Source organism: Phasianus colchicus, chromosome 5 (genome assembly GCF_987193195.1).
Source record: "Phasianus colchicus chromosome 5, bPhaCol1.hap1.1, whole genome shotgun sequence".
Taxonomy (NCBI): Eukaryota; Metazoa; Chordata; class Aves; order Galliformes; family Phasianidae; genus Phasianus; species Phasianus colchicus.
The window spans coordinates 20,389,424-20,407,277 of record NC_143440.1 but is presented as its reverse complement, the minus strand read 5'-3'; the positions used below and the strand labels follow the sequence as shown (position 1 = coordinate 20,407,277).

At 42.5% G+C, this 17,854-nt stretch overlaps 2 protein-coding genes across 4 annotated transcripts in view; one reads left to right on the top strand and one right to left on the bottom strand.

The window, feature by feature from the left end:
- The window catches only part of PRR5L (proline rich 5 like), a 104,271-nt gene that overhangs the window by 59,467 nt on the left and 26,950 nt on the right, over positions 1-17,854 (bottom strand). The window contains exon 1 of one of the 3 annotated variants that reach the window (XM_090140798.1): positions 10,682-11,284. The exons of the other annotated variants lie outside the window; for them this stretch is intronic. The gene's annotated coding sequence lies outside the window, so the exon portion shown is untranslated. Of the gene's footprint in view, positions 1-10,681; positions 11,285-17,854 lie in introns of those variants that run through there. 3 annotated transcript variants of the gene reach the window in all.
- COMMD9 (COMM domain containing 9) lies at positions 11,341-17,246 on the top strand. The gene is made up of 6 exons (XM_090140811.1): positions 11,341-11,438; positions 11,530-11,655; positions 11,762-11,901; positions 12,502-12,536; positions 15,893-15,996; positions 17,103-17,246. The coding sequence occupies exons 1-6, from the start codon at positions 11,352-11,354 to the stop codon at positions 17,241-17,243; spliced, it is 633 nt and encodes a 210-aa protein (XP_089996937.1). The 5' UTR covers positions 11,341-11,351; the 3' UTR covers positions 17,244-17,246.

The following is a 17,854-nucleotide window of genomic DNA, read 5'->3' as shown; positions in this document are numbered from 1 at the left end:
TCTTAATCAGGTGAGAATTTATGTCAGTTCCTGTAGAAGAATAGCAAAATGGACATCAAAAGCTGTTAGAGACTGAAGCAAAATATTTTAGGTTTTAGGCAAATCTAGTTCTCTGCCTGCTCTCCAGGGCAGAGCTCAAGGCCCTGCTGGCCCTTGTGCTGGTATTTTAGCTGTCTGATGACTGTTCTGTTTGATGTTTCCTGTTGCAGAACCCTTGCCAAAAATCCCAGCCTGTTTCTGACTAAAAAAGGCCCAATGTAGGCATAATGATAGCAAAAAAAAAAAAAAAAAAAGCAAATTTCAGGTTTCAAGTGCTTCCAAATGTAGCTCAGTATATTTTCATCCAAACCACATTTATGGCAATGAGGATTGAGGGGTACAGCGAATACTTACACATAGTGTAAGTGGTAACAGGTATGTCTTCTGGTGAAAGTTGGTATTAATTTCTGTTAAACATGTTTTATCTACTGTGTAGTAGATCATGTATTGGTGAAGAAGACACCTTCCAGATATCTTATGTAATTCAAAGAATTTCCTTAAAAGAAAGGTATTTATTTTGTACTGTTTCATAACCTATTGGTAACAGTCCAGTACAGAGCTAGGTTAATTAAGTTTGTTTATAGCATGTTTCACATTGACATCTGAAGTCTTAAAGTAATTAGATAATTTCCACCGTTGTGAGGTAAACAGAAATTTAAGCACAAAATTAAAGAGTTACCACATGTACTCTTAATTTATGATGGACATGACGTAAGGAAGTTGAATTATTTCCCCTTTAGATTACACTAAAACCTAAATGAATGATAGCTGCCTCACACCATCTTGTTTCATGTAGACACTTATTTCTAGTGTATGCACATGTGCAAACAGGCATGTACACACACACACACAGGCTGTAGGTACAACTGGCCAGCCATGGCAGGTTCAAGATGCTCGGTGCCACCCAGGATAACTGTAGTGAGGAATTTCCATGATAGAGTGGACCAGGAGTCCACAGAATTCATTACTCCACACACTCTGGTCATCAATACAAGACATTTTAGAACAACATATAAAAATTGGCAGAAGACAGGCTGCCTGCAGGAAGCTTCTTTGTGTAGTCTGATCTGGTAGAGGCTGCTTCATGTCCTGAAATTCTAGAGGCACAAATACAGTTACGTTGGTGCTATTTATAAAAAGACAGAGGTGAAACATCTAGTATACACTTGTACAGATACGAAACACCCCTCTGGTGATTCACTACCCACACCCAAGGAAGTGAATAATGGTAACAGCAGATAAATAATGAAAAATCAATTATGTTTATAAGAGCCCTTTAATTTCAATAGACCGTAATGATACTAATAGTAGAGAGAAAGACATTTTTAAAGCATTTACCTTGACATTTACCCCTATTATGCCTTATTAATTTAAGCACGTTGGGGTTGTGATTAAGTAGAGCTTTAGCAGAAGAAAAAGGGATATCATTTGTATTCACGTTTCTTAGTATTTGCAGTTCTGCTTTTCTGTTTTAGAGCATTTCTACAGAGACTTCTCTGACTGTATGGAGTGTACCTCATCTTTTCTGAGTTGTCACCCACTCAAACAATTACAGAAAGAAGCTGCTTTCTTAGGTACTACTGAAATAAATCAAAGCTTTATGATTTTCTTGATCATAATTTCTAATTGTTTACACTTGACCTACTTCGAACTAGCTGGTACTTTAACAATTCCAACTAGTAAGACAGAAATCAGCTCTATATAATTCTCATTTCAAATCAATAAAAGGCAGCAAGTGCAACAAAAGGAGCTGAATGACTCCTTGATAATGGGTCATGAATCCCTTTACTTACTGAAGTGCAATTCAAAGTAATGGTGACACTTCTGTCACATATTCTCATATAAAATGAGCTGATGGTATTCTTGGTGCAATCAAAATCACAGCTTTACAGCTGCTGTTCCCCTGCAGACAGCCTGAGCCACAAGACTAGCCATGGTGAATAAATGTATGCAATTTCTTAAAGCATGCAAGAGCTTGAGGCCAGCTCTCTCTACCACTGCCCACAGTGCACCTAATTGCCTGCATTTATCACAAGTGCAAGCTAGATGCACAAGCACAGCTAGATGAAGTGGTTGAATGCTGGCCTCTTCCTTTTGTACAGGTGCATTTTGTAAAGTGCCCTGGCAAATTTACAAGTGATTCACGTTACAAGACTCAACAGTTCCATGCATTCTGCACTTACACTCTACATTTTGGAATTGGAGAACTGCACTGGTTTCGTCATAAAGCTTTGCTCATCCGCAGGCAGCAGTCCCATTACAAGAAGATGAGATGTGCATGAGAAGCTCCCTACTGGGAGACCCCTGGCACCCAGTGGTTAAGGCAGGCAGTGCAGGGATAGTGATCAAGCTGGGTTTATACTGTGAAAAAGTGGAAGGAAAGCAAGAAATGGTTAAGCAGAGATTATAAGTTGTGTCACTGTGACCTTGGTTTCTCCCGCAGCTGACTACAAAGGGCTGTGTTGCAGCAAGACTTTGTAATGAATACAGAGAATTAAACTGATGAAATGTTTCTACAGTCAGTTTGTTGATACTGGCATCACGGCATGCTCAGAGTTGGTCCTTGATGTTTTACTTAGTTTTAAAGACAAAACTGGCCAGAGGTGATCAGGACAGCCTGGGGCCATCCAGAAACTGCTCTCCCACTGCTAATGTTTTCCAGTAACAGATCCTCCTATTTGCCTGTTGAAGGCAAGAACCTCTTTGGAAGAAACAAACCAGGCAACAGCAAAATGCATATCTGAGGCTTGCTATTTTACTTACCAGTCTTGAAGAAACCCTTGCTGACAGCTGCTGTCAGTCACAGTTAACCAATGAGCTTCAGCAGGTTTGAGCTTTTCTCTTCCTATATTCTGCTCCATATTGTTACTTGCATGGTGTGGCAGGGGCCTGCAGTGATGGCAAGGAAGAGGCTGGGAGCTGGCCTCTGCTGCTGGCCACTGCTTCATGGCATCACCTCAGCATAGTCAAATCATGCTGAGGGACACCAAGAGGACAACACACTTAAAAGGAGAATAGGGAGGTAGAAATATCCCCTTCCATGAAGTTTAAACTTCACATTTATCCTTTGCCGGCTCTGTGGTTTGTTTGCTTTTTTGCTTTTATAGGAGAGATTTAAAGTCTCACCTTTGTCCTGGTGTTTTGTTCTTTCTGTCTTGCCAGTACTAATTCTGCTACAGTGTCAGAGTTGCAAATACCTCAGGAAAAATGTTTCAAAGCATGCTTTAATTAGCTTTAAAAAAAGAAAAAAAAAAAATGTAGACACAGTTCCATTGATTTGAGATATATTGCATGAAATTTTCTCCCAGGAGTTTTGTGAGGATTAGTGAATGGTTGTTAAGTTTGGATGAGATCTTGGATAGAGAAATGTGTAAAAGCTTGATATTACATTTAGGCAAAATGATTTCTGCTGGAAAATACTCATCTTCCTTTAGCCCCTTAGACGAAAGACTAATACTTAGTGCCTTCTTCACAATGGTGTTAAGCTGCTCGGTTTCCAATTTTAATACAGACAAGTGTCCACAGACTCACATAGCACATGAATAGTATCTGTTAGCACAGAGCTTCACAGATCACATCTGTCAGCAGTGGTTTTGTCTGCTAATTAGCAGTCCCATCTGAAGAGTCTCAAGTATCAGTAACTCAAACTGGAAAGGCACTAGCTGCTTCAGCTGGGAGGCCAGGTGAGAAAGAATACTGTCATCTGAAAGATGATGGAGAACAGACACTGAAAAGTTCAAACCATATGGCTTGGTTCCATTCCGAAAAAGTAGAATCAGAACCCTATCAGGATGACAGCTATCTACTAAGTAGAGATGGGGACAAATGCTGCATCGCTGCAACAGGAAAGGCCCTAACTGTCTGTATGCTGCTCGTATCTCTTGTAGCCACTGCAAGAAATGACAGACTGACAATGCGCAGGGTGCAAAGCCACGCAGAGTCAGACCAATATTGCTAATGCCAACAAAAGGTCCTACACGGCTATTATCCTCACAAAATCAGCTGGTTTCACCAATACAAGTAAATATTGGAAATTGTAAGAGAAAAAGAGGCTAACATTGACAAGTCCTTACAGTAAGGATTATCTGTCAGATGCAGTGATCAACATAGATTTTCTCCTGAGTTATGCAGACCAATAGATGCCTCTAAATTGCATTAAGAAGAAATACATGTCAAAATGCTAAACACAAGATCCTTGTCTTCACGCCTGCAAAGGCTTTTAAAGCAACTCCTGGCTCCACCCTATGTCTGAGAGAGCTGACCAAACACTGCTTAAACTCCGGCAGCCTTTGACTACTGCTCTGGAGAGCATGTTCCAGTCCCTTCCAACTCAGAATATTCTATGACTCTATATGACTCTTGGCTTGTGGTGCACTCAGTAAGGATGGATCTTTCTGTCTATTTAGAGACTTACTGGTATCTACTCATAGCTACCTTGTGTCTGTCACCTGCATTTGAAAAGCATGTGAAGACCCAAAGGAGGTAACAGCAGCATCTGAACCATCTACCATTTAGAAACAAGTCTTAATGAACATCAATTTTCACTGTACTTTTGAGACTGGGTTGGCTACATCAGCATATTGATTTTCTTACAGCCTCCACTAAATACTCATGTTCCTATACACCTTAACAAGCAAAATACAAAATACATTTCTTTAGATGCAGCTGGATCTGCATTAAATGTTTTGCCATTAGAGTGAAAATTGTTAGAGTTCATCATGGTGTCTGTTTAAACAGCCAACATTTTTATGTTGGCAAAGTTTCACATATCAAGCTGGTTCCGTCTTCCTGGATGAGGATGCTAGTGAAGTTTCCTCTGAGTTTGTTGCTAATTTCATGACTCATAAGTCCTTAGGAATCTACACTTCTGATAGAAGACAGAGCCATTTGGCATCCTAATAAGGGATCACTCACATCAGCTGGCAATTAAAGCAACATGTGCTTTTTCATTGTTTGTTCTTGTTCTCCATCAATTTTGCAAGCATTTATCTCCTATTGCTGTCTTAATTGATATTGGAAGTTTCAAAATTGTTGACAAAGTTCTGCCAGTATAGATGCTAGCTAGAAATATGAGGGGAAAAAAAAAATCCTTGCAGTCAGCCTGCAGGCAGGAAACCGATGGGTAGAAAAAATGTCTCTGCCTTGGGCACTCTGCACCCCCCCCCCCCCCCCCCCCGCCAACATGCCTAAAATAACACAGGTTCCAAAATCTCAGGATTAAAGTCCTAGATTTTAGCCTTTCGTGCCTGCGTCTGTACTGTAGTCTCTCTCTGCCCTTAGGCACAAAAGCTAAGGAGGACTGACGCAGTCTCTGGTGACTGATGTTTGTGCAGTGGGTTAGGTGGACTAAACAGAGAGACCATGTCTTTTGGAAAGCTCATTTTAACTGGAGCAAAAGGACTGAGGAGAAGAATGTAAAATTAAATATGTTGCCATATGTTGCCAGTAAATCAAGCATGGTCTGGACTGTCTTATCATGCAAAGACCAACTTTGAGATGAGATTCATGAGACTCATCAGCTGCTCAGATCTCAGCCTCTTGGACTGGATGGCTGCAAATACACCATTCAGCCAGTTTCTTCCTAGTCCATACTAGTTCCTGACCTGTACCTTGGAGCTACCTGGGAGAATGACAATCAATACGAGGGAAAACCACATCAAGAACAGCACTAGCAATTCAACAGTGAAGGACTCAGGTATGTTCTCTGACTCTGTTGAGCTTACTAGCACAGATGTAACCAGACACCTAGGGGGAAATTTCACCTACTGGTAACCCATGTAAGCATGATTCCCAGTTATAACAGGAATACAAACTTCTGTCGTAGCTCCAGCATGGAAGGACTGAGACATTCATCAATACGTAAGATAGCATAAATGAGACTTTACAAAGACGGAGACATTTCAGGAAAGTCCTGTTTGGAGAACACCGCTACAAGCAGACAGCTAGCACTAGTAAACCCAAGCATGCATGTGTGCTCTGTGAAGATTTCTTTCCTAGTTTTTGCTCACTTGTTGCTAAGGTAACACTACTTAAAAAAATAAAATACAGAAGTCACTAGGGAATAGAAGTCTCTCGGTTTATCTCACTTGTTCTATAAAACAGGATTACCTACTGGGGAACTGTTTTTAGTCGGAGCAAAACAGCTTTGCTTTTCCTTGCAGCAGGGAAACTGCCCACACCCAGTAGGGTGCGGTTATGCAGTACAGCCCTGCCTTGCAGCAGAAAGCCCATAAAGAAGAGACCATTGTTCTGCAATAGATGCTCCAAAGAATATACACTACAACTGCAAGGAAAAGTCTAATGCTTCTTCCCATCAAAAGCATAATATTCCAAGGGATTTCTCTCTGAGGGAGCCATAAACAACCAAAGTGTGCTAGAACTGAAGCATCTTTTCCTGGAGTATGAAAGGTTACAATTCTCCGACCAAGAATTGTAAGGAAGCTAAATTTATTCCTTTTCTTTTTTACTTCTTAAGGAAAAAAAAAAAAGATTGGCTGTTGGAATGGTTTTTGTCAAGTTATGTGATTGCTTTTTTATGTCTATTTTTTTACCTTGAATATATTTAGAACAGCAAGACTGGCTCTTTCCTCACAACACATTCCCTGTCAGATGCATTTATTTTGGGCACTTACTGTAGTTGATGGACTAAAACAAAGATGACATTTTTGCAAAATGTTTATCTGTCATCGGAGTTATATAAGCTATGTCTAAAAACATAAAGCATACTTTACAGTGGCTTACTGAAATTCTTCCATTCAGCTTTCCATCTCTTTATTTTTGTCTTGTGGTTTCATGGAATTTATTTTGTCACCATAGCTGACTTCTGTAGAAGAGGAATACTTTGGATCTGAAATGCACTAATACACTCAGTTTGTCCAGTACCTCTGTCAATCTTTCATTTTTTCTCCCCCTCTCCCTTTTTTTTTTTAACAAACAAACAAAAAGCAAACAAAAGCAATCCGGTATCATTCTCTCTCCATCCCCCAAAAAAAGCACACAAGAAACTTCTCTCCCAGTATTTTCCAGGTAGGAAGAGGTTTAAACACCTCAAGAGTCCAGCAGAGATAGCTGTAGATGCATCTAATCACAAGGAAATTGCCTATGACTGTTTTTTTGACATATGTAATTATCCATGTCTCTCTTACAACTGCATGGACTTGAGAGGACATAGAGATGTCTCTCATAACCATGACACCTGCTAGCCAGGTAGCAGTAGATTAAAAAACAAACAAAAACCAACAACCAAGGACAATTCACTATTTTAAGTGAACAGGCAAATGAAGAACGGTTCTCCCACTCCAAACCCCAGGAGTTCTCCAATTCCCACCAGAAACCTCTCACCTACCCTTCAGAACTCATCTCTTTTCACCTCTGCTCTTCTCAAGTAATACCCAGCCAGGGTCACTCATCCTCTCTCTCCATATGAATTATCAGTTCTGAAGGTTTGGGGTCTTTGTTTTCACAAGGCTGGAAACAGAGGTTAGGTATGAGTACTAAGCAGGTACTTAGTACTTATTATCTGATTGTAGCAGCTAGTACATATACATACCCATACACCCACATCTGCATGTTTGGGAGATCCTGAATTTAGAAAGTTATAGCCAGTATTTAAGAGTCTCACAGTCTGGAGATTGCTCACTTACCCAGCTCCCTGAACTGCTATTGCCCACATATTGTCTTATATAGCCATTTCTGCACTACTTCAGAAAGAACAATTTGTAGGTACCCAGGCAAGAGAACCAAAACAGTCAGCACTATAGCTGTATCACCCAGGCCCGGGCACAAGTAAATTTGCCCTATACAGAAGGAGAATTTAGTTTTCAGACTCAGTGTCTGGACTAACAGCATTTCAACTCTTAAGGTCCAAGCCAATTCCTGCACAGAGTGCTGCACAGATACATCTGCAAGCTGAGAGCTCCCAGCTGGGTCCCACTGGGTAATATAGACATGAAATCATGTGAAAAAAAAGGGCTGTAAGTAGACTTAAGGAGGTTATCCAATTCCTCATTCCTCTAACCAATTTTTTCAAACTCAGGAAGAACTGCCTCTGGCACAGCAGATAGCTGAATTTGTGTTTCTCATAGCTTCCTGATAGGCACACCAATCACAAGACAAGTCTTTTTTGCATGATGCAGTCTCACCCTTCACCGCCTGCTGCATCGGGAAATTTGACTTTGGAGTTCTTGACCTTGAGGACAGCTACAGAAGGAATAAAAAATTGAAAGAAAAACAGGACAAAAATTTATTCACCTTCAGATGAAACATGTTTACTAAGTATTTTTGTTGGCTTCTGACTACTTGTGTGCTACAGAAGGAGCATTTTGATATTAAAACAAACCTATCATTGTTTCCTCATAACTAGAAGGCTTCCGCAGTGAGGAAATGACAACAATAGGAAGTGGACTGGAGAATGAATTCGACATGATGCCAGCTGTGTTTACTGGCAGGCAATATTTTTGTTCCGAATATATGATTCACAAGTAAGTGTTCTCCCTTGCCATGTTTCTTCACAGCAACTTTAGTTATCTGCTCCCTCTCTCCTTCCCCAGCCACACTTCGTATCTCTCCACCCATATATCCGACAAAGTTATTCCGTATAATTAGGTCCTTAATCTAGGCATAGCTCACTCTGATTTCTATGTAATTGTTGTACAGTGATTGCTTTACAAGACCCCTATCAAAACACAAAGACTTTTTTCCCCACTTGGAGATAGCATTTCAGAATGTTTAACAATTAGACAAATTCTGTCTACCTCTGATAGTAGAAAATGCTGATTTTTGGGGTCAGAAAACAAAACATGCAGGCAGATTTTAAGAGGACAGTTAACATTTTCAGCGATATCCTGTATTCAGTTCTCCTATGCTTCCTTTAGACTTACTTACCCAGAGATCATATTACAGCGTTGTCTTTTCATACCACTTCCATTCATAAATGCCTACGTTTATTAATGCAGAGTTCTATATTACACAAAAGTTGCATTGCCTTCCTGTCATTTGGGTAACAAAAATGACCTACATTAGTTCAAGTGAAAGAAGACATGATTCCAGCTTCCTGGGTCTTAAATCCTGACCTCTAAAAAACTATTCCATTTTTCCTTCGGAATGCAATTTTTTTAGTTCATTTATTTTACACACTTTTCATTTTGCAAACAAAAATTAGAACCCTGCCTGTACAATCAATGAATATACAGATGTTATAGCATAGCAGAGAGCTTGGCTACATAGTTGTTACATCAAGGCAGAAAACGTAGGGACACTCATCTGTATCCTGGGCTCGCATAGGAAACCCCAGTGGAGTAGATCACCAGAAGAGATCCTTCCCCACTGGTAGTCAGCTCTTAAATGGGTCTAGGAGAGGTGGAGCCAGGCTCCACCCCTTCCGGCAGCACAGGTGAATTGCCTTCACCTGTGCTCCTGTGGCTGACTCATTGCTTGCCTCAGGTGATCAATCAGAGGTTCAGGCCGTGACTCAGCAGTTCCCATACACTACCCTTCACTTTCTAATGTATTCTGATGCACAGTTAACAAACACTGCTGTATTTCTTTAGGTCAGTAATGATTATTAGAAGACAGACCATCATAACATCTTTCAGGTTCACCCTCTAGGGAAGGAATAGACAAAGTCACATTTCCTATAACCTGCATAGCTTCTTCTCCTTTTCCAGTCAGAGCATTGAGTTACATGGCACCATCACCTGGATAAGCAATTGACATCCACAGGATTTGCTGCCCACTCAGTCCTGCCATCTAAATTCAGCAGCATATCAGCTTTCCCAGGAAGGCCTTTCCACAAAGCAAACCTTCAGCTTTCCATAATGTACTGCCTGCACTGGATTAAACTTACTGGTAACACACAAGTAGAGAAAGCAGCATAAATACAATCTGCAGTTCTCTGAACTGATCAATCACACTAATTAATTCCATGAGGCCACAGATGGTAAACTCATACCCCCAGATTGTTCTCCCAAACTCTCCCGAGCTTCATTTCCCGTTGTTTATGAAAACCGATAGAAAATAAAATCTTCTCCCTTTGGATTTTTCTGCCCTTGAAGGTTCCCCAATACAGAAAGTAAAACCTGTTCCTCTGCAAGAGGAAGCCCTTTTCCCCACCAAACCCAGGGAGCCCAATGCAAATGACATCACATTTGCGTTTCATACCACGTATTATTCCACTTATGGGAGAATAATGCAAATGAAAATGAAGATGGGCTGTTTCTACAGAAAAGGTGACGGGAAAGCCCATCAATTACATGGGTGTCCTGGTACCAGATGTGCTGTGAATTGCACAAGATAAAGAAGAGGCAATTTCTCCCTCAGAAAGAGGATTTGAATATCTTTTACAAAATGTAAAACACACACAGTTTACTGAGGTAATTATCCATATCGTGCAGCAACGCCACAATAAATCTTTTGCCTTCCTCTCCCGCTGGCTGAAAATAGCTTTATTTACTGCTAAACCCTGCATCCAACATAGGGATTTGCCCTGACGGTGAAGAATTGGTTACATCAGAGGGAGAAGCTGGCTGTTCAGGGCTTTTATCCCACCTTTCTCACTGCAGACACAGGCCACGCCTGCAGCCACACACCTAAGGCACGGTATCTCAAGCCCAGCTCACAGTCATACACGCAGTGCATATGTTACCTTGTGTGTGCTGCAGAGCAGACAGCTCAACGCTTGCAGGTGCCTGGAGAACGGAGGCAGGACCTCTCATTCCTGTGAGCTGAGCAGTATGCGGCACGGCTGAGCTCTGGGGCTCCGTTACACCACAGCTGTCCCCCAGGGTTTCTCTCTCAGCACGGAGCAGACACCGTGAGCTCCGGGTGAAAGCAGCCTGCAGCCACTCAAGGGGACAGGGAGTGAAGGATGCTGCTGCCTTTCAGTGTCATGGTTGTGCATCTTTGCACTGCAGCGAGCTTGAACTCCTGTGCCCACTCTTCAGTACATTGACAGCAACGACGAAAAAACATCACACCAGCTATTCCAAAAAGGGTGCTGAGGCCCTTACAGAGCTGTGTGAGCCTGCAGCCCCGTGTGCAGGAGGGATGCTAAGTTGGTGCACACTCTTCCCCTGCATTTTAGCTCCAGCAATGCGTACGGTAGCTTGTTTTAGAAGCACGGGGCTAAGGCTTAAGCACTTCAATACTCATCCCCAGTTTGCACGTCTGTTGTGTCAAAGCATGCAAAACATGAGAAAAATAACCTCTCAGCTTTCCACCTGGGTTTCCGACTGCAGCGCACGATAGCGGAGCACAGCGGGACTACAGCGCCCGGCGTGCCCCACCGCCCCGCCCCGCCCCGGCCCCGCCCCAACATGGCGCCCCCCACCTCAGCTGTCGGCGTCAAGATGGCGGCGGCGATGCGCGAGGAAGACTTCGTCGCCCTGCAGAGCCTGCTGAAGGTGAGGGGACGCGGTGCTCAGCCCTGCGGGGGATGGGGGGCTGCCTCCTGCCGGGCCGCTGCTCAGCACCTCCCGCTTTGTTCCCCGACAGGCGTCGTCGAAGGACGCAGTACGGCAGCTGTGCCAGGAGTGCTTCTCCTGCCCGCCCGGCCGCCTCGGCCCGCTGGCGCAGCGCGCCTGCCCCGCCATCGCCGCCAGCCCCGAGGAGGCCGCGCAGGTACGAGAGGGCGCGCGGGACTCCACGCGGCTGCTGGGAGAGCAGGGAGAGCCCGCCGTGATGCTGTTGAGCCCTGCCGAGCCTTTTCACCTCTTCTTTCCCACAGCTGGTGTCCGCCCTGCACAGCCTCACCCGGCACGTCGTGTTCTGCGGCTTGACGGGGGCCGAGGACATCCTCGCTCTGTTTCCAGAAAACTTCCACCAAAACCTGAAGAACCTTTTAACTAAGATAATCTTGGAGAATGTGTGAGTGCTCAGCACCTGCTGTTTGCTTTCAGCGGCAAATGCAAAGCATAGGTGTGTGTTCTGGTACGTGGGCATCAGCTCACACAGAGGGCTTTCCCTCTGTCCTTGAAACATTTTGAAATGGCTGTGCACCTAACTGACATCATGCAAAACTGCTTTTGTCTCGAGTTCAGCTGTGCCATGGAACAGTACGACAGGTGGGGATAAAACAGTGGTCAGGGTTTCACCGCTGATGTATACAATCTGGTTGTTCAGCACCCAGGGGCTGTCTGCTTACGTGCTGCTGAGACACTGCACAGGAGAGCACAGAACAGTGGCAGAACAGCTGCTCTGGATGCCTACATGCTTGGTAGCTGGTCAATTTGACAAAACATAGGCAAAATGTATACACCTTAAGTGCGCTGGCCTAGTGCCACTAGGTTGCTCCACCACTGCCCACCTTTCCTCAGTACTCAGTAGCAGTCTCTCTCCCCCGATCAACAGTGCAGTCCTGGTGCCTCCTGTCAGAGATAAGCCACCCTGAATGCTTTCATTTTTTTTCTTCTTTCCCTTTCAAGTGTTGCTGATTTTGTTTTGTTTTTTCTTTTCTCTTTTTCACAGCTCTGCTTGGAGAAACGAGGCACAAGCAAGTCAGAGTAAGTCTGTAATTAAGTAACGTTCCTCAGATCATCTGACAGAGCCTGGAGGCTAGAGTAGTACCTCACAGTCTATCTCATGATGGTGTAGCACAGACATACGTCTGTTTGTCTTAGAAGAAGCTGTATGATGGCAGTATCCTAGAGCTTAGCAAAGGCCAACAGGCTTTTATTCAGATTTGTGCTATGTGCTAAATCCTTTCCAGTCATCAAGTAACTTCCATTTCATGCTCAGTCTGTTGCTACATTGCAGAGTGCCAGACTTCTGAATTTGAAGTGCTCTCGACTCCCCCATTCAAGTGATGCACATATGCAGTGCACAGTAGTGGGGAATATCTGCATACATCTAACTCTTCCATGCTCCAAAAAGTACCTGGCATATAGTCAGCTTTGCTTTTTCCTCACTTTTTCAAAGCAGGATGTAATTTAGCAGTGCAACTTTTGATTACAGCAGCAGACAAAGATTTACATTCCAGTTAAGGGTTCCATACAGCAATACCACTTTGTTTTTTCTCTAGGAGTTGTTTTTTTGTTTTGTTTTGATTGACAGCTGTAGGACATCAGGGCCTTGCAAAGGAGAGATGATACACAAATGCCTGCACAGATCTTATTGGCCATTCTCTTAGGATGCAGAGAGGATAACACCCAAGAGGTGAACAGTATGGCAAGGACTTGGCAAACAGCTGTCCCTCAAAAATCTTAATGGAGTATAAACGGCAGAAAAATAAGGAAGTGGAAAAAACTACTGCAAAATGCTAGTAACAATAGAAACAGCCATGCTTATGCTAAACACTCGTGGCATTGCTAAGACAGTGCTTTTTCCTTAGATCCTTAACACAATCGAACATTAGAGGAAATGAGCACAAGCATGATGTGCCAGCGTGATGTAATAGCTAGGTCTTCAAAACCCAGAAGCAAGGCTGAGTGCGTGGTGCTCAGAGCCACTCAGGAGTTTTGCTTGGAGTTGCATGTTTTTATACAGATGAGTATTTAGCCCCATCGGCATAAGACTTTTCTAAGAAGTTATGGATTCTTTTAGTGTTACATTCATGAAACATCCAACATACATTACATAGGAACAAAAGCAGAGATTTAAAGACAACAACCCAACTGATTGTTCTATGATAATATGAAAATGCAGATGCTTTTCTGTTTTTCCTAAGTCACCAGCAATCAATCTTTGCAAATTAACATACAACACTAAACAGATGCATTTTTTGTTGCAAATGTTGCCAAATGCTTGCCCTGACGGACTGTAAACTGAAATTTGTTCCAAATGCAGAAGGCAAGGCAGTCAATTCTACGTTGTCCCCCACAGTTCTGCTGATGGGAAGAAGAGGAAGAGCCATTCCTCACATAGATAAATTTCTCCAAGTACCAGGAATCAGGAGGAAGGTTAGCAGTCAGACTGGATAAATGCGTGGCAAGGAGACAAGGCACTTTATGATAGGCAGAATCCAGACAGGCTGCAGTTGCCTGTTGGGACAGCTCTTTCCATAGCACTCTGTAGAAGTTATCTTTGCTTCTTTGTCCACTTCTGGTGCTCTTAACTAGATATCAAATATGGTTATCAGCAGTTACTTGCTAAGGTTTTGCAGAGACCCTCAAACCTATTGGGCACCACAGCTAAGATTTTAAATTGGATTGGAGAATAAGCTATTGCCTCTCTACCAATGTTTTGTGGAGTTGGTCCTGTATTTCCTTCAGACTCCTTCCAAAAGCCTGAGCTGACATACACTGGAACAGTGTTTCCTTATGCCTCTGGAAATCATCTGTTCTCTTACTGTTCTGACAAAGTAGTACCTGTTAGCTGCAAAGGCTGTTTCAAACTGAAAGAGTTTGTCAGTGCTTCAATGTCTTCAGTGTAGATTTTCTCCTGGTGAGAATTTATTGTTTTTCTCTCGAAATAGGACACTGCACTTCTGAACACAGGAAGCATAGCTCAGCTTCTACCAGAAAATTGAGTTGAAAAAGATGGGAGAGGTGTTCTGAGTCAACAGTTCCAAGTGGGAATGATAAGTGTGCTCTGTTAAACTGCACCTTACAACTTGCTTCCTTAATATATATTTTAAAGAAGAAATTTATCTTACAGTCATTTTCCAAATTTCTGGGGTTTGGTGGTAAATCAGGCCTTATCACTAAACAGTCAAGGATAGGGCTTGAACACCCTTTTATCTGCTGTTATAAATTGGTTAGATAAGTAATTATGCTTTCCTCTGGTTTGCAGTATGTGAGACAACACCTGCAAATCTGATTTGAAAGTCAGTAGTTTCCTTTTCTGGGTTAAAAGTGTATTTTCTTTATGAAAGTAGGAAAGTTTTTGGTTGAATAAGGAGAAGATAGCTATCTGCATGCCACCCACTTAAATACCTGTCACAGTTTCACTTGACTGTTCTTCAAATGCTCCTTATAGTATCTGTTGGTGGCAGCTGAAAACACTGTTGAAAAACACAGAATTTCAAAGAGCATTTGCAGTCAGTCTGTTGGTGCCAGGGATTTGTTGGGAGAACCTCAACCTCAGCTTTTATGCCAGTTTGCATGGTGCTTTTGGGACGCTTGAGGGCTCATAATGAAATAAGCTCCCTTAAGTATACACCATCATGGAATATCCTCTACTCTTGTCTGCAAGGGACAGGTGCACAAACTTCTCAGCAGAGCAGCCAAGTTGGACCTGTCACCTCCCATGGGAAGGCTCATGGGATCTCCAGCCCCTGAACTATTGCTGTCAATACTGCAATCAGACTGTTGAATAATTTCTCTTATGTAGATGAAACCGAGATGGTATTATATATATATATATATATATTTTAATCACTTGGCAGGACATGCAAAGACTGCAGTTTCCCTTTCTTATCCTAATATTGCAGACTGCTTTGGTTCGCAGTTTGAGGAGCTTGAAATAACACTTCATACTGTATGATTATAAGAATCCAGAGTGCTTTCTTGCAAGTTACAGAACACAGCAGTAAGCATAGTAGGTCCCTTAGTAACTCATGCTGAAATGGCTGAGTCTTGCATGCGGCAAGATATAAAGAGATGAAGATACCTTATCACTCCTCTTCTCTCACCTGCTTTTTGAATTTAGCTTGTCTTGCACTGTACCATCCTTGCTTGTGAAGATGGAGAACCTCGTTTGTTCTTCTATTGTCAGGCAGAGGCCTTGACTGACTGGTTTATTACAACATAAATAAAAACAATGTGAAGCCAGTTAGTAGCACTAAGGTTGTACATTTTCACAGGGCCAGCAGGATTCTGTCTTTGGAGAACATGTACATAGGGATAGACATAGGTTCTTGTTCTGGTGTCATCATCATGTGCTGTCAGGCCTAATTGATTCCTGTTTTTTGATCCCCCAGTCTCCCTGCCTCGGCTGGTTGACATGGACTGGAGGGTAGACATCAAGACATCTTCAGACACCATCAACAGAATGGCAGTCCCTACTTGCCTGCTACAGTTAAAGGTAATGTCAATACCTGAACAGGATCAAAATAACAGAGTCCAACACCTGATTTACCAGTGGCAGCACAAAACAGTTTGGACAAGCATCTGGTGCAACTAACAGGCTTTCTCAGAGATAATCTTTGAAATACCACAGAGCTTGGGAATAGTGTCTCTGATGAAAGCTGTCTCTTCATTGTGAAGGAGAGATTTCTTTTGAGGATGAGAGAAGTAGCATATTTGTCCCTGGTCACAATTGTTCTCTATAGAAATAAAGAAAATTTAAAAAAAAGTTACAGAGAAGCCATTGGGTTTTAGTTCAAAGTAACTCAATAATGACTGGATAACTGAATTAATTGGGAAGATGACTTCTGATTACTAACTTCCTTCACTGGCCACATCTATCATTTGGGCAGTATAGCCAAACTTACTGCTTGTATTCCTGTGCAGCAAAAGAAGGCAATGACAGTGCCTTCTACTGAGATACAAGTGCTATAAAGCAATAGAAGATGACAAAGAAGAATAATTAGCTCACCCCTTCTAGTGACCGGTAATAGCTCAAGATCTCTGTCCAGAGAGATCCTGCTCCCACAGCTGCTAATACTTAAACGAGGATGAGGAGTGGCAGATCCAGAGTCCATCCCTTCTGGCCACTCGTACATTGCTTGCACCTCAGCTCCCTGAATTAGCTGCGCATTCTCACCTGGTGCTCAGCCATTGGCTCAGGCTGTGACCTGGCAATTCTGCAGCATTCTTGAGTCCCCAAATCACTAAGAACAGTATTAGATGAGGAGGAGAAATCTAATGCTTATGTTTATGATGAGATTAAGTGTCATCCTGGCTATCTGTTAAGATGCTTCTGATATGAATGCAGCTTCCTGCTGTTAGTCTCTTCAGAATTTCCCCACTCATGGCTGTACATGATTATTTGCACTCTGTCAGTGGAAGTGCACTTTTCTAGTGGGGCATGCAGTGAGGAAGTATGTTTTGTTACTTCAGGTTGAAGCTGGTTGCCAAGTTTAAAACATTTTTCTTTCTCTCTCCATCAAGCACCATCTTGCCTAGTGGCAGTAGAAAAACCTGTGAAAGGATTTTTTATACACCTAACACCTGCATTTCTGTTTTCAGATTCAGGAAGATGCTGCCTTATGTAGAAATAGTCCTGTTGTTTCTGCACTGACTGTGGAACTGAGTAAAGAAACCCTGGACACTATGTTAGAAGGTCTAGGAAGAATTAGAGACCAACTTTCTGCTGTTGCAAACAAATAAAAACCCAATAATATGAATTCCAGCAGCCAGGAAGGGAAGTATTCTGTGCCCACGGCTCTCCTAAGTTGCAGCTTACTATAGCATGTTTTATGTATTAACCAAACAAAATTAAAAAGATTTATTTTTTGAGTTAACAAGATAGCTTTTCAAAAGCTAACGTTTAAACATTCCTTTGGCCTGGTGCCAAAAAGTGTTTTCATAATGTTGTTGAAAAAACAGTTCTCTATTTCAGAAAAAGGTTTAAGGGCTCAGAGCTTGGTTTAATCACAAGGGTCATAATTGGAAATGGCAAATAGCACTTGCATCATTGGCTAGAGCTATCTCCCTGCCCAGAAATTAGGATCTAAAAGGCTCAAGCTGGTTAATGGGCTGCCTTCCAGCATTAGCAGACAAGGAGGGTACTTCTCCCTGTAATGTGTGTGTACTGAGGTGCATGCTAGATGTAGCACTCTCCTTCTCAATGAAGCACAGCCATGCTGCAGATTGTTATTACAGGATAATGCTTTGAAATGGGGCAATTATGCTACAACACATTCCCTTCTGATCAGCTTCATAGCACCATTTGCAAAATGACTAGTCTGAACATCTTTAGCAGCAAACAATTTCCTCCT

Coding starts and splice junctions, on each gene's coding strand:
- COMMD9 (XM_090140811.1), top strand. CDS start 11,352: ATGGCGCCCCCCACCTCAGCTGTCGGCGTCAAGATGGCGGCGGCGATG. Junction 11,656..11,761: donor GCCCCGAGGAGGCCGCGCAG/GTACGAGAGGGC, acceptor TCTTTCCCACAG/CTGGTGTCCGCCCTGCACAG. Junction 11,902..12,501: donor AAGATAATCTTGGAGAATGT/GTGAGTGCTCAG, acceptor TCTTTTTCACAG/CTCTGCTTGGAGAAACGAGG.